This window comes from Bolinopsis microptera, chromosome 9 (genome assembly GCF_026151205.1).
Source record: "Bolinopsis microptera isolate Bmic1 chromosome 9, MBARI_Bmic_1.0, whole genome shotgun sequence".
NCBI classification, from domain to species: Eukaryota; Metazoa; Ctenophora; class Tentaculata; order Lobata; family Bolinopsidae; genus Bolinopsis; species Bolinopsis microptera.
This window is the reverse complement of record NC_087080.1, coordinates 1944479-1972186: the sequence shown is the minus strand read 5'-3', so window position 1 is coordinate 1972186 and position 27708 is coordinate 1944479. Positions and strand designations below refer to the sequence as shown.

At 38.7% G+C, this 27708-nt stretch overlaps 1 protein-coding gene across 2 annotated transcripts; it reads right to left on the bottom strand.

Moving 5' to 3' along the window:
- Positions 1–323: 323 nt before the first annotated feature.
- LOC134821157 (uncharacterized) lies at positions 324–27528 on the bottom strand. 2 transcript variants are annotated; one of them, XM_063831828.1, is made up of 22 exons: positions 27393–27528; positions 26019–27252; positions 18725–19011; positions 18456–18603; positions 18078–18247; positions 17701–17848; positions 17314–17483; positions 17063–17210; positions 16678–16847; positions 16427–16574; positions 16058–16316; positions 15674–15877; positions 8931–9069; positions 8403–8583; positions 8132–8213; positions 4472–4691; positions 3976–4112; positions 3557–3710; positions 3247–3329; positions 2901–3023; positions 2553–2700; positions 324–2280 (listed from the first exon to the last, which is right to left on the bottom strand). In XM_063831828.1, the coding sequence occupies exons 1-22, from the start codon at positions 27478–27480 to the stop codon at positions 410–412; spliced, it is 6312 nt and encodes a 2103-aa protein (XP_063687898.1). In that variant the 5' UTR covers positions 27481–27528; the 3' UTR covers positions 324–409. The 2 variants fall into 2 exon arrangements, with proteins under 2 accessions (XP_063687898.1, XP_063687899.1); XM_063831829.1 differs by having other exon boundaries at positions 8403–8580.
- Positions 27529–27708: the final 180 nt, after the last annotated feature.

The window sequence follows — 27708 nt, the reverse complement described above, 5'->3', positions numbered from 1 at the left end:
CATGATTCACATTTCTTGAACTCACAGTCTACGGTCATGGTTGTCGGGGGACAAATAGCACCATCCACAAGCACTGTTACAGGCCTGCTTCTGGTTTTTTTCCTGTTCGATCCACATTCGGGAACGCATGACGAATAATCAGCCCAATATCCAACTTTACACGCTTGCTGCTCCTTTTTCCCTTCTTTTTCCTTTTTCTTTTCCTCATCCCCTTCCTTTTCCTTTTCCCCTTCTTTTTCCTTTTCCTTTTCCTCATCTCCTTCCTTTTCACATTGTTTTATTTGACAATGTCTCTTTTCCGTCTGTTTTTTGCAATCGCTTGATTCATGAGCTTCGTGGATACGTGATCGACGCTGTTCCCCGTCGCCACAAGGCTTATCGCAGAGCGTCCATTGCGACCAATCAGTTATCAGACAATCTTCTTCTTCATCCTGTTTATCCTTGTCCTGGTCCTGGTCCTGGTCCTGGTCCTGGTCCTGGTCCTGGTCCTGGTCCTTTTCCTCTTTCTTTTTCTTTTTCCTTTTCCTTTCCTTTTCGTCAGCAGCCTCTTTTTCCTGTTCCTCTTTCTTTTTCCTTTCCTTTTCGTCAGCAGCCTCTTTTTCTTTCTTTTGTCTCTCCTGTTCCTCTTTCTTTTTCCTTTCCTTTTCGTCAGCAGCCTCTTTTTCTTTCTTTTGTCTCTCCTGTTTCTCTTTCTTTTTCCTTTCCTTTTCGTCTGCAGCCTCTTTTTCTTTCTTTTGTTTTTCCTGTTCCTCTTTCTCTTTCCTTTCCTTTTCGTCAGCAGCCTCTTTTTCTTTCTTTTGTCTCTCCTTTTCCTCTTTCCTTTTCCTTTCCTTTTCGTCAGCAGCCTCTTTTTCTTTATTTTGTCTCTCCTGTTCCTCTTTCTTTTTCCTTTCCTTTTCGTCAGCAGCCTCTTTTTCTTTTCTTTGTCTCTCCTGTTCCTCTTTCTTTTTCCTTTCCTTTTCGTCAGCAGCCTCTTTTTCTTTCTTTTGTCTCTCCTGTTCCTCTTTCTTTTTCCTTTCCTTTTCGTCTGCAGCCTCTTTTTCTTTCTTTTGTCTCTCCTGTTCCTCTTTCTTTTTCCTTTCCTTTTCGTCAGCAGCCTCTTTTTCTTTATTTTGTCTCTCCTGTTCCTCTTTCTTTTCCTTTCCTTTTCGTCAGCAGCCTCTTTTTCTTTCTTTTGTTTTTCCTGTTCCTCTTTCTTTTTCCTTTCCTTTTCGTCAGCAGCCTCTTTTTCTTTCTTTTGTTTCTCCTGTTCCTCTTTCTTTTTCCTTTCCTTTTCGTCAGCAGCCTCTTTTTCTTTCTTTTCTTTCTCCTGTTCCTCTTTCTTTTTCCTTTCCTTTTCGTCTGCAGCCTCTTTTTCTTTCTTTTGTTTTTCCTGTTCCTCTTTCCTTTTCCTTTCCTTTTCGTCTGCAGCCTCTTTTTCTTTCTTTTCTTTCTCCTGTTTCTCTTTATTTTTCCTTTCCTTTTCGTCTGCAGCCTCTTTTTCTTTCTTTTGTTTTTCCTGTTCCTCTTTCTCTTTCCTTTCCTTTTCGTCTGCAGCCTCTTTTTCTTTCTTTTGTTTTTCCTGTTCCTCTTTCTCTTTCCTTTCCTTTTCGTCAGCAGCCTCTTTTTCTTTCTTTTGTCTCTCCTTTTCCTCTTTCTTTTTCCTTTCCTTTTCGTCAGCAGCCTCTTTTTCTTTTCTTTGTCTCTCCTGTTCATCTTTCTTTTTCCTTTCCTTTTCGTCAGCAGCCTCTTTTTCTTTCTTTTGTTTCTCCTGTTCCTCTTTCTCTTTCCTTTCCTTTTCGTCAGCAGCCTCTTTTTCTTTCTTTTGTTTTTCCTGTTCCTCTTTCTTTTTCCTTTCCTTTTCGTCAGCAGCCTCTTTTTCTTTCTTTTGTCTCTCCTGTTCCTCTTTCTTTTTCCTTTCCTTTTCGTCTGCAGCCTCTTTTTCTTTCTTTTGTCTCTCCTGTTCCTCTTTCTTTTTCCTTTCCTTTTCGTCAGCAGCCTCTTTTTCTTTATTTTGTCTCTCCTGTTCCTCTTTCTTTTTCCTTTCCTTTTCGTCAGCAGCCTCTTTTTCTTTCTTTTGTTTTTCCTGTTCCTCTTTCTTTTTCCTTTCCTTTTCGTCAGCAGCCTCTTTTTCTTTCTTTTGTTTTTCCTGTTCCTCTTTCTTTTTCCTTTCCTTTTCTTGTTCCTCTGCCTCGTTTTCTTTCTTTTTCTTTTCATTTTCCTTTTCCTCCTCTTTCTCGCATTCGGAGAGTTTTTCACAATGTTGTGTTTCTTCCAGTGTCTTTTCGCACTGTTTCCCACCTGAGTTGTGTAAAATAATGCTTAATTCAGCTTGAAAAGCAAAAGTGTTCAGACATTTCAGAGCCGTCAGCAAAACCACTTACAATAAAGAGTGAACAAATTTCAGAAAATGGTTAACAATTTAATGCTTACAGTAATATTCATTATTCAACTTCAGTTTATATAAGTTATTCTGAAAACATTTAAAAACTTTTCACAAAATCTCAATAGCACAAGATTGCTTTTAAATCTAAGATCTATGTTATACGCAAAGAAAATATCGCTCAACTTACCGTTTATGGGCTGTTGAACTATCGTTCTTCTTCTAGTTGTGATTGGTATATTCTCATCAGAGATACAACTTCCCGAACATTCTCCCCAGATGGTCCATTGGGAAAGTCTGCAGTCTAGTAAACACGTTTCTTCAGAACAGTCTCGGAACTAGTCAGTACATTTGATGTTATTTTAATACAAAGAAGATAAGGTTATATTTTAAGAGTAATATATTATTTCCGGAATCTTGGTTACATTTCATGATTTTAACTTAGAAATCAACGTAATATTAACCAGAAGCTATCATTTAACAAACTTTTGTTTCAGATTATCATAAAATCCAACAAACGAACGAACGAAAAATCTACCTGCCACTGATCTGGACATATCTTCCCGCCATTTTCAGGTTCAGTAATAATCGTCCGCATCCTTTCTTGTATAACAGCTCCTTCTTCAACAAACCCGAATGCCCACGGGCTCCACTCACTGACCTAGTTTGAAGAATTGAGACTATTTTACAAGCTCTAACCGAGATTCAATTGCTTATTTTGTGATTTGAGATTTAAAACGTTTTGTGAGTTTATTGCATGAAATTATTATGGTATTTAAAGCAATGATATAACGATTTATCGACATTCAACAATCACCTTATAATACCTAAAGATACTAAGATGTATAAACTGCTGAATAAGTTTAAAGTAACTTGATTCTTACTTTGCAGTCAGTTTTACTTGTACAGGGTAAGGGTACGGGATCACAGGGTTTAGTTTCAACTAGTCCAGGGCACTCTTTTCCTCCTGAGGTTAAGTCTTATCATTCTGAATCATTAATCGTCATGTACTTATGTTATTTTTTAGCCATTTTTGATAACTGTCCTCAGAAAAGGACATTTTATGAGCCTAAAACGTAAATAGATATAGTTCACAGAAAATTTCATAAGCTTTTAAACTAAGCAATCAGCATATTGTTATGTTTATTTATTACGTTGAGCACTTGTACGCTAATTATCACTCTGATAACTTACTATGATCGGGTCTAGTGATGATAGCGCGTTTCCTGGTTACATTAATAATATCTGTCTCCAGATCAACACAAGAGACAGGGCACTCACTCCAGCCTGTCCATTCACTGACTTCACAGTCTCTTCCAGGACACAACCCATCTGAACAGGGAACTACCTGAAATAGTGGAAAATAAATACTGTAATGAAATGTCAACACCAATATAAGCAAAACATTTGTATTATGAAGACAAAGTATTTGATCAGAACAACGTACACACACATTTTTAAAGATCATTTCCGCACTTATATTCGTGTACAGTGTTAAAGGCAGCGCGAGCGGAGCCTGATTTATTCATAAATTCAGAACATAACTTGAGTACGGAGTGGCATTAAAATATCATCTCTTACCTGTTGAAGTAGAGGACACTGCTGTCTCTTACCTGTTGAAGTAGAGGACACTGCTGTCCACTACGAGTAGGGTACACCTCTATACGGCGAGTACGAACTCTAGTATCGTAGACCAGTTCCCACTCGCTCCACTCTGTTACCTTGCAATCTATCACTTCGCATCTAGCATCTGATTAGTGGGTATTATTGGGAACAATTCTTAACTATATAATAGTGAAAACAACGCACAATACAAGTTAAGTCATATCTTTCTCTAAAGATCTTTACTTAAGGATTGTCTAACTTAAGGTCAAAACATCACTGTGATTCTGTGATTGCTGCTAAATTCTCTTTTCATCTGCTAATTACTGAGACAATACTGATAACGGATAAACTTCGTTTCCATTAATCATGCACAATCAGTGAGAATAGATTGATTTGTGGTCAGTTCGACGCGACGGTCGACGCTTAATTCTTTCAGGACGATCCTGAATAAGGCCAGGCAGAATAAAATGTGACTGCAACAAATCACACATTTCCTCGACTTACCGGTAATGCTCAAGTGATTCTCCCAATTCAAGGTAAAAGGGTGTATGCGCTCTAGTTCTATCTTGGTAACAAGATTGGAGTTGTAGGCGGGTATCTGAGATATTATCCTCCTGACTTTTCCATCCTGGTCTATATCAAGTCTGAACGTGTCTTCTACTTTAAGATTGAGGATCATCTCCCCCCTGTTGTAGTTAAACATGTCGAAGGAGGGTTCTAGAAGCTGAAATGGATTTTTAGGTTTTGTGTTATAGTGCTGGTTTTTAAAACTATGTTTTAAGTTTGTTAATTTTGTTTAGAAATTAGTTGAGACCAGCAATCTTTGGCACGTTTTATGTATTAAGTTTAAGGCCAGAGGGGGGGGGGGGGGGGTAAGGGGTCAAAAACTTCGACCAAAATATTATTTTCTAAATCAATATAACTTTTGATGACAAAAACATTGCTGCTATTCACATATTTGTAGCTGCTTAAATTTTTTAATAATTGAGGTTAACCGATTTTCACAAAATTGACTATACAACATTGAGGTTAATAAAATCGAGGTTAATATTTTATTACACTCCATAATTTTTTGTTATTTCGGTCAGCAAATGTTAACTCTAAATTTTAGGTTCATAATTATCAGAAAAAGTAATTTCCAAACGTGATTAAATGAGGTTAACCTCTTTTTTTAGATATAGCGAGAATAGATCAAATGATAGAGCTATTATTTTCATCGTTAGTTTCCGGTATGCATATATCTAAATAGATGACGTGTTGATTGACTTTCTTTTATCTTGGGAAAATGAAAAAATGAGGTTAACTATCACATTTTGGTACCGTAGGGAATATAAATACGATTCTTACTTATGTAATGTACCACAATATCGCAGTGAGGTATCTATTGGTATCGCAATGCCTACAACTATAATCACGTGACAAAGGTGATTTGAACTGACCATACCTATTGGTACTGATTTAGGGAAAGCAAACACAGCGAAATCTTTCTTCGAAAAACAACTAACAGAAGGAGTTGAAGCTGGCCTGCAACCTTTTACCTGCGATCCAAAACCACTTGATAACCCCATCACACCAGTTGAAGTTAAACTTGCTGCAAGTAAACTCAAATCAAACCGTGCCAGTGGTCCAGATAATCTCCAGAATGAGCTGATAAAGTACGCCCATCCAATCACTTTTGAGAAGTATGCTGAGGCAATTAACGAGTCATTTAGTGGGAAAAAATACATAAGTTCGATAGGACAAGGTATTGTGACTCCTCTACAAAAGCCCGGTAAACCTAAGGGTCCCCTCACAAGCCTTAGGCCACTTACACTGTTAAACGGATCGAGGAAGATGCTCACTCAAATTGCCTTAAAACGGGTTGAGAGTAGAATTGACAACTACACCATGCCATGGCAGAGTGCTTACAAGAGAGGTAGGAGCTGCTCTGACATTGTGTGGGCTCAGAGAATGCTCATATCTGTTGTGATGAGGAAGAAATGGACATTTAGCAAAATGGGTATTGATATGAGTAGAGCTTTTGATACCGTGAAAAGGGACACTATCATCAATGTTTTGAAAGATGCTGGTTGTTCGGAGGACGACATTCGTTTAGTTCAATACCTTCTATCGAATACTCTCCTTAGAGTTCGTGTTAACTCCTCACTGTCGGAAGAGTTTGAAAGTTTACTCGGAGCCTTTTAAGGTGACAGTTTATCTGGAAAGCTATTCACACTTATTCTTGCAGCAGCCTTACACCACCTCAGAGCTGTATCTGGGAGACCAAACCCACCAGTATCAGAACTAGGTTTTCCAACTGAGTGGGAATATTCAGACGATTGTGACTTTGCTGACGAGGACATCGAGAAACTGAGAATTTTCCTTCCTACAGTGAAGGAGATTCTCAAAGACTGGAACCTCCAAGTAAATGAAAGTAAAACTGAATTCAGTACCTTCTACCTAGCGAAAAAATCTGATAAAGATACAAACGGTCAGCCATTAGCTAATAACGAACCATGGCGAAGTAACAAGTCACTAGGTAGTAGGTTCCTTACTGTGTACTGAGAAGGACATTCAAAGAAGAAGAATCCTAGCTGAGATTGCTTTTAAGAACTTTGAAAAAATTTGGCTGTCTGGTAAGAAAATATCCCTTGAAAGAAAGCTGAGGTTATATGATGCTCAAGTTGTATCTGTATTGATTTACAACTCAAATAGTTGGAGTCCTAAGAAAGCAACCATGGAGAAAATGGACACACTCCATCGTAGACACCTCAGGTCCATTTTAAACATCAAATGGCCTAAAGGTATGATAAGCAACAAAGCATTGTATGAAAGGTGCAAAGTTGAAAAGTTATCCAAGCGTATTGAACACCAGCGGTGGAAGATGTTTGGACACATTCTCAGGAGTATGGAGAACACCCCAGCCCAAACGGCTCTCTCATTTGCTATTGAATCAGATAATTTATTCATTGGAAGATTGGGGAGACCTAGAATGAACTTGTTATCGGTTTTAAGAAGTGATTTAAATAATAGAAATTTGCAAATGGACAACTTGTATGAATTGAACGAAATTAGAGATATAGCTGCATGCAACAGATGTTGGGAAAATCTTTTTCAAGGGTACAGTTTACCGCATTAAGGTATTTTTAATAATCATTTTTGTCGGTAAGATCCTGTTTTATAATAATAATAATAATATTTTAGTAGAAGATTTTATCCGTAAATGGCTAAAAAATGAGGTTAACCTCTCATTTTTTGAATATCTGACCAGTCAAATACATGTTAACCTCAAAAACTTATTCGTTACACTGTGGAAATGTTTTACTACATATATAATAACATATTAATAAACCAATCTCAGTGTTAAATGGTCTGAAGCGAGGTTAACAACCAATTTTTTACTACTTTTAAGCAGTAAGTGTTTACAAGAAGTCTTGGTTAACCTCATTTTTTACAATACAAGGATATTAACTACTGAAAGTGGCTAAAATCATTAAGGGGATGGCTAGGTCTGATCAAGCAAACGTTGTTAAGTGTATAGAAAGTCCTAACTAACGAACTGTGATACATTCCAGTGAATATTCAAAATTTTGAAAACACTAAATTGCATCTATCTCAAAACACATTGTGTGACTTTCAGTTCCTTAGTTGAGAAGAACAGCCACCCTCTGATATTGAGATTTGGTACAGTGGTTCCTTGGACAAGTATCTAGATATTAGGTGCAGCGATTTTTTTATTCGACTCGTTTCTCGATTTATGAGGTTAACCAATTAAATTTTCCGAATTTTTGACATGGTTAACCTCATAATTCGAGAACCGAGTCAAATAAAAAAAATCGCTGCACCATAAATGAGGATAATTGTCCAAGGAACCACTGTACCAAACCTCAAGATCAGGGAGTGGCCGGTTTTCTCAACTAAGGAATCGAAAGGTCAAAAAAATTACAGCCGTTTAAAGATCCAGTTTAACATGTAATTACAGGTAAACCTCAAAATTTAGCGCGCGATAGCTAAGAATTGCGCAAGGTCAGATTTTGATCCGGTTTTTTTCTTCTTGTTCGTCTATAGCAGCTATTATCAAATATGTGAAAACTAGAAAAGTGCCATTTACCCCCCCCCTCTGGCCTTAATATGTAGTTAATATAACTACAAAGTGAGATTTTATAAACATTACTAGCTGCTTACTTGCTTCTTTCCGCTGTAAACTGTGTAAAAAGCTATTTTCTTTTCTCCTAAGGTTTTAACTTCCTCTTCCGAACCATCGAATCTGAAATAGCATTAAATGGTTTCCAGCAATAATTTACCAAAAGATCAAACATGACATTTGCACATTGAAATCTGCACAAAATTACTGACTTAGAGTTCAACAAATATTGAAATAAGTATAAAACCAACCGTCTAAGCTTGGATAATTATAAAGAAGACCGATTTTCCAGCCCTAGTAAGATAAACCTACCTCAGTGCAATCCTGCAGACAGTATCTCCAGAGTTAGTGAGAAGGTTAACTCCCACAACCCCGCGATATCTACCAGAAAATGCTCCTTTTATCTTGATCCCACTACCTTTTGTTAGACGTCCTTTGTTAATGCTGAATGTGTATCTGTCCGGGCTGGTCATGGAGACGCCCACTAGATCTACTGAAATTGTTGTGAAATACTTTGGTTACATGAAGGTTGTGAAACACACAGACAATCTACACCATCATTATACGGTGATGGTTTAATCACATAATCAGATAATAAATAACACTACTTCTTTCACTTTTAGCATCTCCTAACTTCAATCATTAAAGACATATTATATATATCACGAGATCTCATTATAATTATTCTATATTATCAGCACCACACAGCAAACATAATCAGTGTTCTCTGGGCTCTCTACACGGTATACTAACAATAGCATAATATCACTGTACCGTCAATTTTATATCCAGCATTCTTGCTCAATATAAGATTAAACGGCCTGCTCTGTCACAACAAACCTGCTCCACATTCCTTACGTTCCTTTAGGTCAGGACACGGTACTGTCTCCCATATCCTTCCCACTACTTTCCGAGTTCGGGTCTGTTGTCCTGGACCACATTCTGCGTCACACTCAGACCACTCAGACCATTCGGTCACCTAAGTTGAGAACTTGGTTCAGATTTAATTGATAGCTAATTTTAGTTTAGATCTTACATGGTTTATTGTTTGTGAACCGTTGTTAATGCGTTTCCGTTTTTTGTTTTCAGCAGTTGTGCCAAGATGAAAAAACACTCATCACGGCGCGGCAGTTGTCATAACACATAATTAAACAATTCATGTCATGACAGCAGTACACATTGTAGCTGTTATACCATGACAGGTAGATGTCAGGTGGCCCAATCCTCCTACTTATAATCTAGTTTGCTTGGCTGGAAAGGGCAATAGCTCTCAGAGTGCAAACTCAGAGCTCTCAAGCACAAAATTAGACCCAATGGCAATAATCTGATAGGGTTAAGTGTGACTACCACTAAGTTTCAGGGTTCCCTCACTCCAATACTCCAATACTATCTATATCTTGTAGTAATCAAGATTAGTAAATTTGACGATACTCAGATACTGCGACTACTGAGCTACAAATGTCCGTACAGTGCACCGTAGTTTGGCTGTAGTAATAACCGCTGATTTTTGGGGCGGCCAAGTGGTTGAGTGAGCAATTTTCTGAGTGTCGGTTAATTTCATGGGCCCCTTCATCCTAAGATCATATTGGTGTTTAATCGTGCTGATGAGTCTACGAAAATAGAAGAATAATCTGCATTGTTGGGTGCAGCTGTGTCTTTTGTATGCGTAAGTGATTTGTGTCGCGTATACGGCTGAGCTTGATCATTGATTTTGGTTTGAGCATTTGGGGCAAGGTTTGTCTGAATCATAAGAAGTTGAAATGTCCACCGTGTGCCACTGTACCGGGTAAAAATAGCACTTGCAGGTGCACTAAAAATAGCACCCAACTTGCACGTGCACTAAAAATAGCACCCAACTTGCACGTGCATTAAAAATAGCACCCAACTTGCACAATGTACGTGCACTAAATATAGCACCTAATTTGCACGTGCATTGCCTCCCTACGTAACAGAATGGTAGTGTCACGCGGAACAGGACATTTATATGAGAACATAAGGGGACCACTGCCATGAGGCATTATGAGGCATAATACAGCAGTTTACCTGTGATTTACAGCCGCAATACCCTTGTACAATTCTAATTACCTTAATAATATAGTTGCTTCTAGTTTACTAATTGCTGCATAGATGTGTGAACCTTCGAGACAATCTAATGCACTTTGTTGTGACTATCCCTTGTTCTGCAACTTTGCTATTATTTTGTTTTGTGACGTAACTTTATGACGTCCAGATGAAACCCAAACCTTTATGCCTGACCACAGAGTTAAACATGGACCATTTAGTTGCAGACACGCTTGTTAAAGTCAAATGTTTTGTTTGGAGTTCGTAAAGCTCATCTAGTCTTAATAATAATTATTTTAACGCTTTTTAATGTCTTGTTATCGAATGTTCCAAAGTTGCCGATTCAACCTAAAAAGAAGCGTGTACCGAACAGATGAACTCAGATCGTACGATTGACACTAACGGAGCTCTGCAAAACAAATCAGCAATTTGAAAATTGCTCAATTTAAGTTGATTTTCAGATCAGGATTGAGGGTTAACCCTAGTATTACGATTGTGTTATGGAGTGATGGCCGATGGGTCCGATAAGCCGTTATCAAAATGGACTCTCCGCCATTATTTACCCTGGTTAGACTGAAACAGTAATCTTAAACCTGATATGATCTAAATTCTAGTCTCAGTACTTGATTATTTATTTTAAACAGCGAACTGAAGGAATGTCGTTGGTACTAAAATAATGAAAAACATGATGTATGAGATGAGATCAGCAAGCACAGAACTACCAAACGTTACCGCCGGTAAGTTACCAGAGATTCTAGCTAGGGGTCCTTCACATATTACATAATAAGCCGAGGCCAGAGGGGAGGGGGGGGGGGGCTGGGGTTAAAAATTTGCCAAAACGTGATTACGTTATATGTGAACGACCCCTTAGTTAGTTTGTAGTTATCTATCTTGATTTTTTTCCCTTTTTGCGAGATATTCATATTTCTATTATATAGGTTGTCACTTGTAAATGTATAGTAAGGTAAATTTGATTTTTATACAAAACTGATTTTATAGATTCAATTTTACGGTGAACGGAGCAAGATCCCTTCTTCGTTCTTCCTACAAGTAACCAACGTGATGATATTAGTAACCATAGTAACCATAGTAATTACAAGTAACCAACATGATATAAGTAACCATAGTAACCATAGTAATTACAAGTAACCAACATGATCACAGTGCTGGCAAGCACGAGCGGTGTCTTTATTGGGGGTATACTATGTACCCCCTTTACTATTGTACCCCCTTTACAATTATACCCCCTTTACTATTATAACCCCTTTGGTACTCGTCGGAAGCCTCTTTCGTGCACGCGAAGCGTGCACTCCGGCAGGAGTTTTTCAGGCATTAAGACTCATCGGAAGTCGTTCAGCAGATTTATTTTTAGTTCAAAACATTCTAATTTGATGTCAAAGATGACAGGAATAAAAAATAGTTATGTTGAGATTTTTAAGAAATTTGCATAAAATACTCGCCAGCACTGTTATACGAAATTCGGTAAAAAACCCAAAATCGCCATATTCAGGTGCCTTAAAAACCATGTTAAAATTGAGTTAGGATCTGAAATTTTTCAGGGCGTCTAGACGTTGACCAAATCGATTGCAAAAAAAGTTTCAGGTTTCAGGAGCATCGGGAAATTGGTTTTCTAGAACCCCTGTTTTACGATAGATTGTCGTGATATATACAGATATACATACATATTCTGGGATAGACGCTTTGCCAGTCAATTGTAGCCTGTATTTAGGTGTCCATAGATTCAAAAGTATAACAGATACAGCCATTTCCGACCACAGGTCTTGCGAATAATTGTTTATACTTTAGTTTAAATTGTATAAAAAAATTATTTGACGTCATAGACACCCCTTGATGACGTCATCAAGTTAACCGTTTTTAAAACTTGATTTTTGACAAAGTAATAGCTTTTAAAATTAATTTTAAACAATTAAGGAGTAATTTTATTCAAAATCTGAGGAAATTTTTATCCTAGATAATTGTTCAAGCATTCTGAAAATCTACCGGAAAATTTTTCTAGCTTGCTCCTTCATAAAGATATTCGTCATTGAAGTTTGTGCTTTTTTGAAGAATTATTTTATAAAAACGTCAATTTTGCGATTTAGTATTCTCTGGTGTTGGGCCATGCCTTGGGTTGTGGAGCTCAGTTCTGCTTCCTATAGGTATAAATTGTGCATTAGGCTAGTTTTAAAGTTGAAAATCGAAAAGTTGCACACGTGGGGACACGCCCAAATTGATAGAAAATCGCTAAAATCACTGAAAATTGCTGTTTTCGTATTTTTCTGTCAACTTTAGAGTGCCGTTGTGATTACAGTTCTTCTTGAAATACTTTGAAACTTTGCATGCTTATCAAGCTATATATACAACAATTACATGCAAAAAGTTACGGCGATTCAATATTGGATGCGCACGTAACGTCCGCTCAAAGTTTGCACTTGCGAAAGGTGAGAATTTTGCTCATTCGTGATTTCCAACAAATTCTGCTTTGCCACGACAGTTTAATGTCATCAATATGAATATAATGCCAACTTGAATGAGTATTAAGTGGCATATTCAGTCAGTGATCGACCGATATGCTTCCCTAAACACAAGGAAATGTTTTTAAAGGAAAAATTTCGAAATCGTTGAAACTTCCTCCTTATTATCGAAGATATCAGTTTATATTTCGACTTTATAAAGTACCCTGACATTATAATCAAAAAGAGATGATATTTTACCAAAACCCATAATCATGGGTAGAGTGGACCGCTGTCAGTGTCTCTCTTTCCCAAACAAAAGGAAATGATATTACTTTGATTGACCGTTCTCAAATGCAAAATGATACCGAGAATGAAATCGGTCGCTCGCTTTTCCCATTCATTTACAATTGTAATAGATTAAGAAGAACTACCCAAAGGCAGCTGTACTCGGCAATGAAGATTCAATTAACTTCAGCTTGTTCAATAAGTAATAACTACCACCCTTGTCCCTTACCCCGAAATACTAGGTATCGACCCGAACGCAACCCAAAGAGGTTTTTACAGCATCTGATTGATGTAATCAATCGAAACTTAATTATACAATTCGTAAGCCGTGAATGAATGGGAAAAGCGAGCGACCGATTTCATTCTCGGTATCATTTTGCATTTGAGAACGGTCAATCAAAGTAATATCATTTCCTTTTGTTTGGGAAAGAGAGACACTGACAGCGGTCCACTCTACCCATGATTATGGGTTTTGGTAAAATATTAGTAACCATAGTAACCATAGTAACTACAAGTAACCAACATGATATTACCCGATATTATCTCCCCAGGTATACACTACCCTTTGGAAGCAGCAGACATAGTATTCGGAGTGGCCCACGTGCTTTGTTTCGTCATAGGTATCCTAGGTAACATCGTACTTATATGGTACTTCCTGACCCACGTTCGTCACGACCTTCCCACCATGTTATACGTCATGTGTTGTGCTAACGATATTCTTACATCAGCTCTCGTCATCTTTGTGGCGGTGTGTCTATTTAATAAAAGAGAGGCAGATTTCTTTGGGAATGAAACGTTTTGCAAATGTTGGGCACTTCTCTCTAGGATAAACCAGAGGGTCACAGTTTTTCTTGTCATGGTTTTGAGTATTTCGAGGACGATTAGTTTGACTTCACCGTTGCGACTCATCAGGCGCCGATTTGCGCTCGTTAGCATTGGCATATGGGTTTTCCTGGCTATATTGTACGAGGTGGTGTTAACAAGTATGTGAGCTTATCAATTTATATAATTTATCGATTTTCCCTCTGAATGTCTTTTTGCACAACTCAGAATTCTTAGTTAGAATTTAATTTCAAAAATTAACCTCAATATTCATTTTAATTTTGATTATTACTGAAAATCTTACGACATAACGTGTCATTAACGCTGACTACTCCCCAGGTGCAGGCTACTACCGAGCAGTGTACGAGAGAAGGGACGCATTCTGTGACATGCAGTTTGGGGACAGCAACAACACCACCGTCCTATCCGGCAAAGTGGACGTGGTCGGGAAATGTGTCACGTACGCAGGGCCTGTCATTGTCGTCATGATAAGCTGCCTTATCTGTGTTATATTTCTTAAAAAACATCCCGTCAGAACTTGTGAGAACAGGATGCCACACATCATGAAGATAAAACAAAAGGCCACGGTTACAATTGTCATTTTTACGCTTGTTTTTCTGATATTAAACATACCAGAACTGATACAAACCATAATTTGGTTTATTGTCGTAAGGAGATATGGTTTTTGGCCGGGGCCCGCGGACTGTTTACATCCGGTTGTTTACTATTACTTCCGGAACTTTACGAACGTTCTCTGTTTGGGCTTAAACGCAACTGCTAACCCAGTTGTTCTGTTTTGGAGAATGCAGCGATTTTATCAGTGGCTACAAAGTGAAACACAAGGATTTGTATCGTATGGTGGTAAAATGGCGACCGGTTTAAATACAGTTGTTCAGGGTGAACTAAGACATCTTAACGCCACGGTGGAAATGACTAGGAGTCAGATAAAAAGTGCAGCGGATTTTGTCCGGGAATATTCTCACGATAAGATTAGTAGCACTGAGGTGGTGCAGGTGAAAAACGAGAGATCTTCAGAGGATATAAGTGGAAAAGAGATATCAGAGGAATATCCGGGTGAATATCCAGATATAACCGAACAAGCAGGCACGGTGACCAGTCATTGCTGAACCAAATCAAATCAGCAACCACCAACTTTTGTATTTAAATAAATTCTCCTTAAATTCATAATTATTAATAAGACTGTTATATTCTTTCGGAGTAATTACACTTATAGTTTTTAAATCATTAATTAGACTCACATTACGTGTTATCAGACTTTGTCAAATATTTTGTGTTTGCTATCATCAAAGAGTTTCAAGATATAGTTAATTTTCTTTTGTCGTTGTATATATATATATATATATATATACATATAACTTTTCATTTAATAATGTTAATTATGTATCATGTATTCTCATTAATGTGAGATACTGTGAATTTCTCTATACTGTTTATTAACCCTAACATAAAAAATAAAGATCGCTTGGAGACAATCATTCGGGGGTGCCGGGTGGGGGAGGGGGGGGGGGGGGGGGGGGGGGGGGGGGGGGGGGGGGGGGGGGGGGGTGGGGGGGGGGGGGCTGGGGGGGGGGGGGGGGGGGGGGGGTCATCAGGTGAGTAGGTAACCTGGTGAAGTTATTCGGATGCAGAGGGATAGAAGAGACAATGATGGTGAACTTCATAACTTGGATAAGAGGATGGGAACCTAGAAGAGTTGGTCTGATCCAGGAGAAGCACGTGACTCCTTGGTTAGCCACGTGCCACGTGAGAACAAAAGAGAACCAAGGTCGGCTCTCATAGAAAACCACTTTGGAATACAAGAGAAATAAGTTAAGTTCTGAATATCTAAACCAGCTGCAATAACAGAGTTACACAGACGACACATGAAGTACAACTTGACAGATTAAAAATATTGCTGACAGATATTAAAGGCAAATAACATCTGACCTAAAAACGAACCTGACAAGTATGATTACAGGGAGGCACATCGCACTCCTTTCTCTCACTCAGCACAGGGCACGGCAGGATGGGCGTGGTCACCAGTACTTTACGCTCACGCGTTTTATAGGGAGTCTCACGCGTTTTGTAGAGTCCGTTTATACAGGAGAGAGAACATGGACCATATTCAGTCCACTCTGACACGTAACACTTGTCTGGGTCAACCTGAGAAAAACAGTTCCATGAGCCCTTCCAAGTCAACACTTAAAATCTGCTGATGATGATAAAATGAGGTTCTTCTGCTGCTCTTCTTAAATCCGACATAGATATAATTTAAGGTTCTTTTCCTTAAATGTCCCCCCTTAAATGTAGTGTTGGTCAACTTAATAATAAAAAGTCACCTACCGGGCACTTAAAAGGACACTCTGGTTGAAGTCCCTTTTCAAACTTAACCTCCATCAAATTTGTACTACACTGATCTTCAATCCAAACACTAGTCACCATGCGATGTTTCATGAACACAGCTCCCTCTACATCCCCACAAATATTAACACACCCCTCCCACTCTCCCCAGTTGGTGTAAGCACAACATCTGCTTAGATCGCAGAGTTCCTCCTCAAACAGGTCCGGACATGTCACCTTGCCTGGGTTCTTAATCACGTGCCTGCAATTGTTATTGTAATTAAACCATCTTAGCAGGTCATTAAGATCTATGAAAAGTACAAGCAAGAAATATAATTTACAAATTACAATCTCCCAGATATTATACCTAACCTTTGGCGGGATCGTTTATCAGTAGAGCGAGCATTCTGACAGTCAGATGAACACTCTTTACTCCACTTGGACCATGTTGAGACATCACACTCACACGGGTGTGAGTTGCACGTGCTGGTTTCTGCAACTTCGCCACAGTGACCACCTCCTGTTTGAGAGGAGGAATCAAAAAAGAGGGGGATTTAAAAAGAGGAGGATTCATTTTCAAATTAACTCATTATTTGAATGTAGTAACAAGATGAGTTTTCTACCTTTTAAGACAACACGATATCTGGTCATGTTCCCACCAGCACACTCCGCAGAACATTCTCCCCACTTTCCCCACTCCTCATACGCACAGTTACAATCCCTCTTTAGATCGCACAGTTCCTCTTCAAACAATACCGGACATGTTACATTCCCTGGGTTCTTTACTACAATCCTGGAATTGTTCTCAAATGTACGATTATCCAGCTCCGTGGATTGACAGCATCCAACCCAAAAATTAAGCAAAGCTGTTTGTTGAATTTAAGAATTTAATATTAAATATATACCATCATATCATTTTACCCAGGATTGTGGATAAAATGTTTTAATTAGCAGAAAATACAATTATTTCAAACAGGAACTCTAGATAAATGGCGACTGATTCCTAACCTTTGGCGGGATCGGATATCAGTAGAGCGAGCATTCTGACAGTCAGATGAACACTCTTTACTCCACTTGGACCACGTTGAGACATCACACTCACACGGGTGTGAGTTGCACGTGCTGGTTTCTGCAACTTCGCCACAGTGACCACCTCCTGTTTGAGAGGAGGAATCAAAAAAGAGGGGGATTTAAAAAGAGGAGGATTCATTTTCAAATTAACTCATTATTTGAATGTAGTAACAAGATGAGTTTTCTACCTTTTAAGACAACACGATATCTGGTCATGTTCCCACCAGCACACTCCGCAGAACATTCTCCCCACTTTCCCCACTCCTCATACGCACAGTTACAATCCCTCTTTAGATCGCACAGTTCCTCTTCAAACAATACCGGACATGTTACATTCCCCGGGTTCTTTACTACAATCCTGGAATTGTTCTCAAATGTACGATTATCCAGCTCCGTGGATTGACAGCATCGAACCCAAAAAATAAAGCAAAGCTGTTTGTTGAATTTAAGAATTTAATATTAAATATATACCATCATATCATTTTACCCAGTTATTGAGGATAAAATGTTTTAATGAGCGGGAAATACAATTATTTCAATTGGGAACTCTAGATAAATGGCGACTGATTCCTAACCTTTGGCGGGATCGGATATCAGTAGAGCGAGCATTCTGACAGTCAGATGAACACTCTTTACTCCACTTGGACCATGTTGAGACATCACACTCACACGGGTGTGAGTTGCACGTGCTGGTTTCTGCAACTTCGTCACAGTGACCACCTCCTGTTTGAGAGAAGGAATAAAAAAGAGGGGGAATTAAAAAAGAGGAGCTGAAATAAAAAAGATTAAAGAGGGGGGAATAAAAAAGAGGGGGAATTAAAAAAGAGGGGGAATTAAAAAAGAGGGGGAAATAAAAAAGAGGAGCTGAAATAAAAAAGAGGGGGATTAAAAAAGGGGGATTAATTTCAAAACCAATTAATATTTGAATATAGTAACAAGATGAGTTTTCTACCTTGTAAGACAACACGATATCTGGTCATGTTCCCACCGGTACACTCCGCAGAACATTCTCCCCACGTTCCCCACTCCTCATACACACAGCTACAATCCCTCTTTAGATCGCACAGTTCCTCTTCAAACAATACCGGACATGTTACATTCCCTGGGTTCTTTACTACAATCCTGGAATTGTTTTCAAATGTACGATTATCCAGCTCCGTGGATTGACAGAACCCGACCCAAAAAATTGAGCAAAGCTGTTTGTTGAATTCAAAATTAAATTATATCATCATATTATTTTACCCAATTTTTGTGGATAAAATGTTTTAATAAACAGGAAATACAATTATTTCAAACAGGAACTCTAGATAAATGGCGACTGATTCCTAACCTTTGGCGGGATCGGATATCAGTAGAGCGAGCATTCTGACAGTCAGATGAACACTCTTTACTCCACTTGGACCACGTTGAGACATCACACTCACACGGGTGTGAGTTGCACGTGCTGGTTTCTGCAACTTCGTCACAGTGACCACCTCCTGTTTGAGAGGAGGAATTAAAAGAGAGCGGGAATTTTAAAAATAGGAGGAACTAATGCTGAGGTTTATACATTTTTTTGCTGTGAAATGCAAGTCGATCAGTTAATAATAAAACCCAAACCTTGTAAGACAACACGATATCTGGACATCTTCCCACCAGCACACTCAGAAGAACACCCTCCCCACTTGCCCCACTCCTCGTACGCACAGTAACCACAATCCTTTCTCTCCCAATTCCAACACTTCAACCTCCTTATCTTGGGGGGACACGTTAGCCCAGGAGGGGGAGATTTAATTGACTCGAACATGAAGCGGTAGTTCATGTCGTCACAACATTCTGTCCAGGTGCCAGGTGTGGTTTCGCCGGTTTTCCACAGATTGATACAAATTTCATCGTTATCCGAATACCTGCGTTTTGAAAAATTGGATGAATATTACACCTGCCCACTATGCCCTGTCACCTGCCCACTATGCCCTGTCACCTGCCCACTATGCCCTGTCACCTGCCCACTATGCCCTGCCACCTGCCCACTATGCCCTGTCGCCTACCCACTATGCCCTGTCACCTGCCCACTATGCCCTGTCACCTGCCCACTATCTTGCCCTGTCACCTGCCCACTATGCCCTGTCACCTACCCACTATGCCCTGCCACCTGCCCACTATGCCCTGTCGCTGTCATCTGCCCACTATGCCCTGTCACCTGCCCACTATGCCCTGTCACCTGCCCACTATGCCCTGTCACCTGCCCACTATGCCCTGTCACCTGCCCACTATGCCCTGTCACCTGCCCACTATGCCCTGTCGCCTACCCACTATGCCCTGTCACCTGCCCACTATGCCCTGTCACCTGCCCACTATCTTGCCCTGTCACCTGCCCACTATGCCCTGTCACCTGCCCACTATGCCCTGTCACAGTGTCACCTACCCACTATGCCCTGTCACCTGTCCACTATGCCCTGCCACCTGCCCACTATGCCCTGCCACCTGCCCACTATGCCCTGTCACCTGCCCACTATGCCCTGTCACCTGCCCACTATGCCCTGTCACCTGCCCACTATGCCCTGTCACCTGCCCACTATGCCCTGTCACCTGCCCACTATGCCCTGTCGCCTACCCACTATGCCCTGTCACCTGCCCACTATGCCCTGTCACCTGCCCACTATCTTGCCCTGTCACCTGCCCACTATGCCCTGTCACCTGCCCACTATGCCCTGTCACAGTGTCACCTACCCACTATGCCCTGTCACCTGTCCACTATGCCCTGCCACCTGCCCACTATGCCCTGCCACCTGCCCACTATGCCCTGTCACCTGCCCACTATGTCCTGTCACCTGCCCACTATGCCCTGTCACCTGCCCACTATGCCCTGTCACCAGTGATCCCATAATAACACCTTTCTAGGGTCACTGTGTTCGATAGGTATATTTTTGTTTAGGTGCCTATTATTATTTACAAATAGGATTCGATTGAAATTTAGAATAACTTTAATCTTTAAATGTAATCACGTTTTAATCCTAATGAAGTAATTGCTCAGTAGTATTTATACACTTTATAATTTGTTAATTATAAATTATCATGAGTCACCTTCACCTCAAATTATACCGTTTAGATTCCACAGTTTCAGCACCTCAAATCATATATAAGTTCTCATTTCCCAGCAATTAGTTTCATCCTTTCATTAAGTTCTGTAAACGCATTTCACTTCAACCAATAAGCTTCACTCAATTAATTAGCCATCCTATCAGGCCTATTTCATTTATCACGTGACACATCATTCCATTTATAATCTTCCGCTTTAGTTCACCTTGTTGAAAGAGTTTGTCACCATTAGTCTGCTCACTTTATTAAAACACATTTCACTTTCATGTCACATGACCATTCCTCGCAAGTTTTAGATTCACGAGTCACGATATAGTTTTTGGAGATCAGTTCTGTGAATTAATACCATTTCTAATAAGTTTCTATATTTCATTCTCTTCCGCAAAACCCTATATTTAACGTCTTTCATTTTGTAAAACCTACCACTAAGTCGAGCAGCTAGGTAGTAGGTACACTAAGTGTGCACTACAACTGCACGTGAGGGAAACTAATCAATATATACCAGACATTTTAATTAACTTATCAGTAGGGAGTATTTCAGAATTATCCATGATTCTGCGGAGTGGGGCGGCCGTTTCTAGAAAGTACAATATTTCTGGGTCCGTTGATATTAAATATTGATATTCGGTAGTTCAGCTATTATTTTACTTTTATTATATTGGGCCACTTTTACAGTTGGTCTTCATCTTCTTTTATGCGGAAATTTTGTGAATATTGAAAGAGCGGACCATGTTTTTGTCAAAATCAACTTTGTTTGAAATATTCGCGGTCGAAACAAAATTACAAAATACGTCAATATTTTATGGATCAAGGGATTAAAATAAGGGCTCGTTCACATATTATCATTACGTAATCAGCCGAGGAGGGAGGGCGAGGGGGTTTCCAAATGCTTACGGTTGATTACGGTGGGGGGGGGGGGGGGTCTGGTTGTTGATTACACAATCAACATTTCGTTTTTTACCCTCTTATCTAGCCTATTATCTAGCCTATTATCTAGCCTATTATCTACCCTATTATCTAGGGCTCTAGAATAATAACAATTTGACAATATTTTAATTCAAGTTCCACTCAATTTTACTCTGATAGTGACAAAATTTAGAAATGGATCGGATATCCGACTATTATAGTAAGTAGTTTAGAAGGTGATTGGCCGAATATAATTATAACTTTATAACAATGATTTCAGCTTATTATGATCAGGGTAGCGTCAAACGTGAAGAAAAGCGTTTACAGGGAAAAAAAGTCAAAATGGAGGGGGGGGGGGGGGGGGGGTCAGGCCAAGATTACGTAATATTGCTGTCAGGAGGGGGGTTGGGTATTGATTACGGTTGATTACGGAGGGGGGAGGGGGTAAAAATTGCTAAAATGTTGATTACGTAATATGTGAACGACCCCTAAGAAAGACTATATCCATATTTCCACATAGATAGCTGAATTACAGATAATAAAAGAGCACATGTGAGGTTAGTCTCGTGAGACGACCACAATAAATATGTAATAAGATCTTAAAATAAGGATATCTACACCTTGTCATTATAACGCAGTATGTTGAAGTATAATCTTACAACAATGGAAAATTACTCACGATAAAATTATAGAGGGTACGTTGAAAATTTAGAAAAACTGATGATTTACATAGCTTCACTAATTCAAACTTGAGTAGGAGAGTTAGAGAATAGAGATAGGTTGGTATTATTCGAGAATGGCTTTTCAGTAATTTTGCAACCGTTTTTTCTTCTTCTTAACGGTGCAATAAAACTATTACAGTGCAATAGTTTTTTACATTATTTTGTTGAAATTTCGCAATCAGATATAATGGTATTTATATCATATTATTATAATATATGGTATTTAATATTCCGTTCCAAGCCGTGGCTATGGTAGAACAGTTTTGATCATAATGTCTCTTAATTGTGATAATAAGAATATAAGGTCTTATCTCCTAATTATCTCCCAATTTACTGATAATTTAAGCGTTAACACAGACTCAAATTTGTAAGAAGGGCAGATGATTGACTTCCGTAAAAGATGTCCTATAATTCGGAAAACTAACATGGATTCGTTATGAATTGCATAATATTAGTAATATTTGTTTAAATGTGCTAGGTAATATGGTAAGTTCAAGTACCACTGTAAAATTATGTAGGATAACAAAATCGAAAGCAGTTGTTTTGCTTTTGAATACTTGAAAATTAATCTAGGCGTTCGGTCGTTAAACCATCTGCATCGTTTAAATATTTAGTAATTTTTCTCGTGAATCATTCACTTGTCAGTTCTCGCTCTTCCAGTTTACTGTTCTTCGTTTGTAATTATAACGTTTTTTTTACAACTGGGGCTCAGTAACGATTTATCATCTATGCTCTTATCAGTGCTTTTTACCGCTAGTTGACTCAAAGTAGCACATTGTTTGAGTTCTGCAATCTACACTTCCAAATTTGTTTATAAATTGTAGGAAAGCTAGAACTTCTACTCAATTGTGTGTCAGACTTTAATGATTAAATATTATTTTTCATTAGTTACATAGTTTTGGAATGGAAGTTCTCATGTTAGCGTTCACGTTAGCTCCTGATATAACAGAAGGTAAGAGTATATTTCAGTTTACAGAAAGTATGAATGAAGCAGACCAAATTAGCAAATCGAAATAAATTACGAAGAACTAACATGAACATTGAACATAGTATCAATTTGCCCCCCCCCCCCCCCCCCCAGATTCCAGAGTAAACCAGTTTAAATAATTCACGTCACGGTCCATAAAATGTAAATTTTCTTATCAGCAAAGTGGATGCCTGTGATCAGAGGATACGATAACCCAGTGAGCATCAATATGCCGGGTGAACCCCTCTACATCAGAACCAACTCGAAAGAAGACAGCAAGGAGGGAGTGTGGATAGACTTCGGAGGATCTGGTCGATATGGGCGCTGGTTCGAGATTAACTTCGGCAATAACTACGGCAGTGTAACTAACTACTTCCTAACAAACTGTGATAACTCTCAGAGGTACCCTTCAGTCACTCAACGTCAATTCATCAACCTACCTTCCAATGACAACAAATATTGGAAGATCAACAAGGAGCTCGATAGACTGACTGTCCACTGCAATGGCATTAAAGTGTTGGAGTACATGTTTGCAACAGCAGAGGAAAGTGTGTGCGCAGACATATATGGAGTCCAGGACACGACAATCGTCTTCAGTACCAGAGATACAGCATCAGACTCTTATACTATCGGGGAACCTCCAGAAAGTACGTTTAATAGCTCAACTGTTCGATACATGTACATTGTACATTGTACATTATTAAACAGTAATTTTGTAAATTTGTAAATACCAGTAGGCAGTATAATTAATAAAAATATAATTAATAAATCTTATTTTTTGGACAAACAACATTCCGCCAGATTGAACAGTCATCCATCTAATACTGTTACTTCAGTTTCCTGCACCACTTGGCCCGGTGATGAGAACCAGTTTGAACTGAGTGAGGACCTACTTCCAGTGGAGCACGGAGCAAACATTTCACTAGCGTGTCGGACAGGTTATACACTTTCTGGGAGCCACTCAGCTCTGTGTCAGTTCGGAGATATAATCCTTCCTCAACAACAAGGCAATCCACCTTGTGTTCCAGGTTGATATTACTGAGATTTTAGATGATCATACTATATAAAAGATACATAGACGGGTTTTTCATAAGATTTTGTGGAACAAATTAACACAAGAAAGCATTCATAATCATGATGTTCATTGTTTAGCGAATGGACCACTTAAAAAATTAAAAGACATTACTCTCAGCCTAAAAATGGATCTTCAAAGATCTGGCTTTGTTCTTTAAAGCTCCAGCTCCCCCTGCCTACTGAACGGGAGGCCTGTTTTTAAGCTTATGGCTGAACAATATGAGATAATAATTATATTATAGGCAATATCATCTTCTTTTTTGGACAAACAACATTCCACGAGATTGAACAGTCATCCATCTAATACTGTCACTTCAGCTTCCTGCACCACTTGGCCCGGTGATGAGAACCAGTTTGAACTGAGTGAGGACCTACTTCCAGTGGAGCACGGAGCAAACATTTCACTAGCGTGTAGGACAGGTTATACACTTTCTGGGAGCCACTCAGCTCTGTGTCAGTTCGGAGATATAATCCTTCCTCAACAACAAGGCAATCCACCTTGTGTTCCAGGTAGATATTACTGAGATTTTAGATGATCATATTATATAATAGATCTACATAGACGGGTTTTTCATAAGATTTTGTGGAACAAATTAACACAAGAAAACATTCATAATCTTGATGTTCATTGTTCAGCGAATGGACCACTTTAAAAAAATTACTCTCAGCCTAAAAATGAATCTTCAAAGATCTGGCTTAGTGGCTTTGTTCTTAGCTCCAGCTCCCCCTGCCCGCTGAACGGGAGGGCCAGCAGGCCTGTTTTTAAGCTTATGGCTGAACAATAAGAAAAATAATTGGGATAAATTATATCATAGGCAGTATCATCTTCTTTTTTGGACAAACAACATTCCGCCAGATTGAACAGTCATCCATCTAATACTGTCACTTCAGCTTCCTGCACCACTTGGCCCGGTGATGAGAACCAGTTTGAACTGAGTGAGGACCTACTTCCAGTGGAGCACGGAGCAAACATTTCACTAGCGTGTAGGACAGGTTATACACTTTCTGGGAGCCACTCAGCTCTGTGTCAGTTCGGAGATATAATCCTTCCTCAACAACAAGGAAATCCACCTTGTGTTCCAGGTAGATATTAGAGCGTGTTAATTGAGTAATTGCTATTTTAGATGACAATATTTCAATAACATTGTGTTTTAGGAAGATTTTACAAGTAACGACTAACGATTGACATTACGTTAATGATACAACAACCTTTCATCCACATTTCAAGCAAGTCACACTCATGACTCAGCCATTTCAATATTATATAATATATGTTATATTTTATCTTGTATATTATCTATTCTACATTATACAGTAAACAAAAATCCGATTTCTTATACATTTTGAAAATAACACAAACTACTTTTAACTCAGATATCAAATATTTCTTTTTTAAACTTACAGAGACTTGGTAAGCGTCTCCTCGCCTCCGTCGAGGTGAGTAGTACTATTTATAGTTCTACAAGTTCTTTATATGGAGTTGGGGAAAAGTATTACGCAGTACGGTACGGATTGATCAGGGATCTTATTCCTAGTAAGATAAATGTCCTGCGGTTTTAAAAAACCATGTCTGGGCATTTTATCATAAATTGAGTTTCTATCATATCAGGTTCGTCATAGTTTATATACCTTCGCCGCAAGCAGTAACAAACCGCAGTAAATACTAACATGACTTTCATTTGTTTGATGAAACTAATAGTTTAAACCTGTACTAATGCCATGATAATGTGATAAAACGACTGCTGACAATATGAATATAGCGCTATCGGGACTTGTAAGTTTCGTAGTTAATGGTTCTAAAACGGTTTTCATTTCAGATGCAGCCAACTACAAGAATTCCTCGCTGGAAGTTACTAAAATAACCCAGCTAAGATGATCCAGCTCAAATATTCTCTAAATCCGGACATTGTAATGGTTTCGAGCAAATGTTTTCCTGTAAAATGAGCGATTGAAATCATGGACATGCCAATTGCCAGTACATGTTGACTCATCAACTAAATTTTGAATTTTTAAACATCTTTGTAAATTATTATATTATATCATTTTATAAGATTTTTGTTTCACTGGGATTGACAGAGATCAATCATATTTCAAAGATGTGTGTTTTATCTTATTTCATTAGCTAACAGTTGAAATTTTCAATTACCTTGTTTCCAGTTTATGAATGGGTTCAGCATTTCTGCTTTGTAGGTTCTCTAACTTTTCATCTTCCAGAATATCCAGATTTTCTAAATACAATTCATTTGATAACTTTAGTATCTCCATATCATCCAGATTCTCCCTAAATTGCAATTTGTCCTCTAGCATGGCCATGAGAACACTTTCTTCGTCTTCAGTCAATTTTTCTTCTTTATAATCATCATTTTGATCGGGCTCTTGTCGCAAGTCATTGCTAGTGCCGAGCATATTTATCATTTCCTCTGGATTTAGTGGTGGTGCCTCAGTGTTCAGTTTAAAGATCTCTTCGACCGTATAGTAATCTTTGGTCTTTGGTGCACTTTTCTGCAAGCTATTTTCAAACATTCGCTCATAATCTAAACCATTGTCAACTTCTTTATCGCCGAAATCATTGCTACTATTTTCATTATAATAAGCAACATCAATTTGTTCATCACTTAATTCAACACTGTTACTCGCTAAACTCACATAATGCTCAGTCACCATGTTACTATCCAGAGCCTGGTCGTGGGGCATGAAACCATTATCAATAGAACCATCTGGGTCATGATTATATTCATTATAGTGTTCCCATTGAGCACCGATACCATCATCAATAAATTCTGAGCTGAGATAATCTGCAGAGGAACCATCATTTACATCACTGCCATACGCATCTTTACCACTGCTAACAGATGTGCCGACACTTTCATCAGCACGACCTATAAATGAATTCTCAAAATCGTATCCCATATCCTGTAGCTCGTCAAGCTCGTACTGTATATCTTCCTCAAAATAGTTCCTGTCAGGCTGCCCAGGAACATATACTCCGTCTTCATGTCCACTTGTTTCGCTCTCAATGAAATCGCTTCTGGCAGCTTCGACTTCTGCATCATCAGATGTATTTGTTTCATTTTCGAACTCATCAACTAATAAATCCTTTGAATTCTTATCGATACTGCTACAAATCTTAGAGCAAATTCTTCCCTGTTCATCCTCACGACAATCAATTCTAGTCCGGTGCCTGCTGGAGAGACCATCTTCTCCACAAGACCCATCACACTCGCTCCACTCACTCCACTCCACTGGGTCACACAAGTTGGAGTACTGAGATGAATCTGAGAGATCTCGGACCACTAAGTTATTTGGGACTACTTCTTCGTCATCTAATAATGCTGTGCTTGAAACTGTGGGTTTGAGTGAATCACGTGCTTCTTTTAAACCTGCAACCTTTTTTGTTTAATCTTCAAGAAATATTTCCTAGTCTGGTAACCAAAAACGAATCTACTTGATGGTAGATTTGAATGATAGATTGAAAGCTGGAAGTATTTTATTCATTAATGCATATAATATACTTTTATACCTGAAGAAATATGAATGAAACTCGAGATTGATAAGATAATGAGTGAGAAGTGGATTGAATTTGAAAGTGGGGTCTGAAATTTGGTCATCCAGTTCTTTTCTACTTCTTCATTCCATCAAATAATCTGAACTATACTTTTCCTAATGAGGAAAAGAAATGTCACTTTTCCACGTAAAATAGTAGAATATCATCGCTGAATTAAAATTTCAATTGAATTGTAACTTCAATGGTATCATATATGTAGTTCATATTTAAAATATATAGTTTATTAACACAGTATATCAAGCAGTGATATATTCAAATTCATGAAACTGAT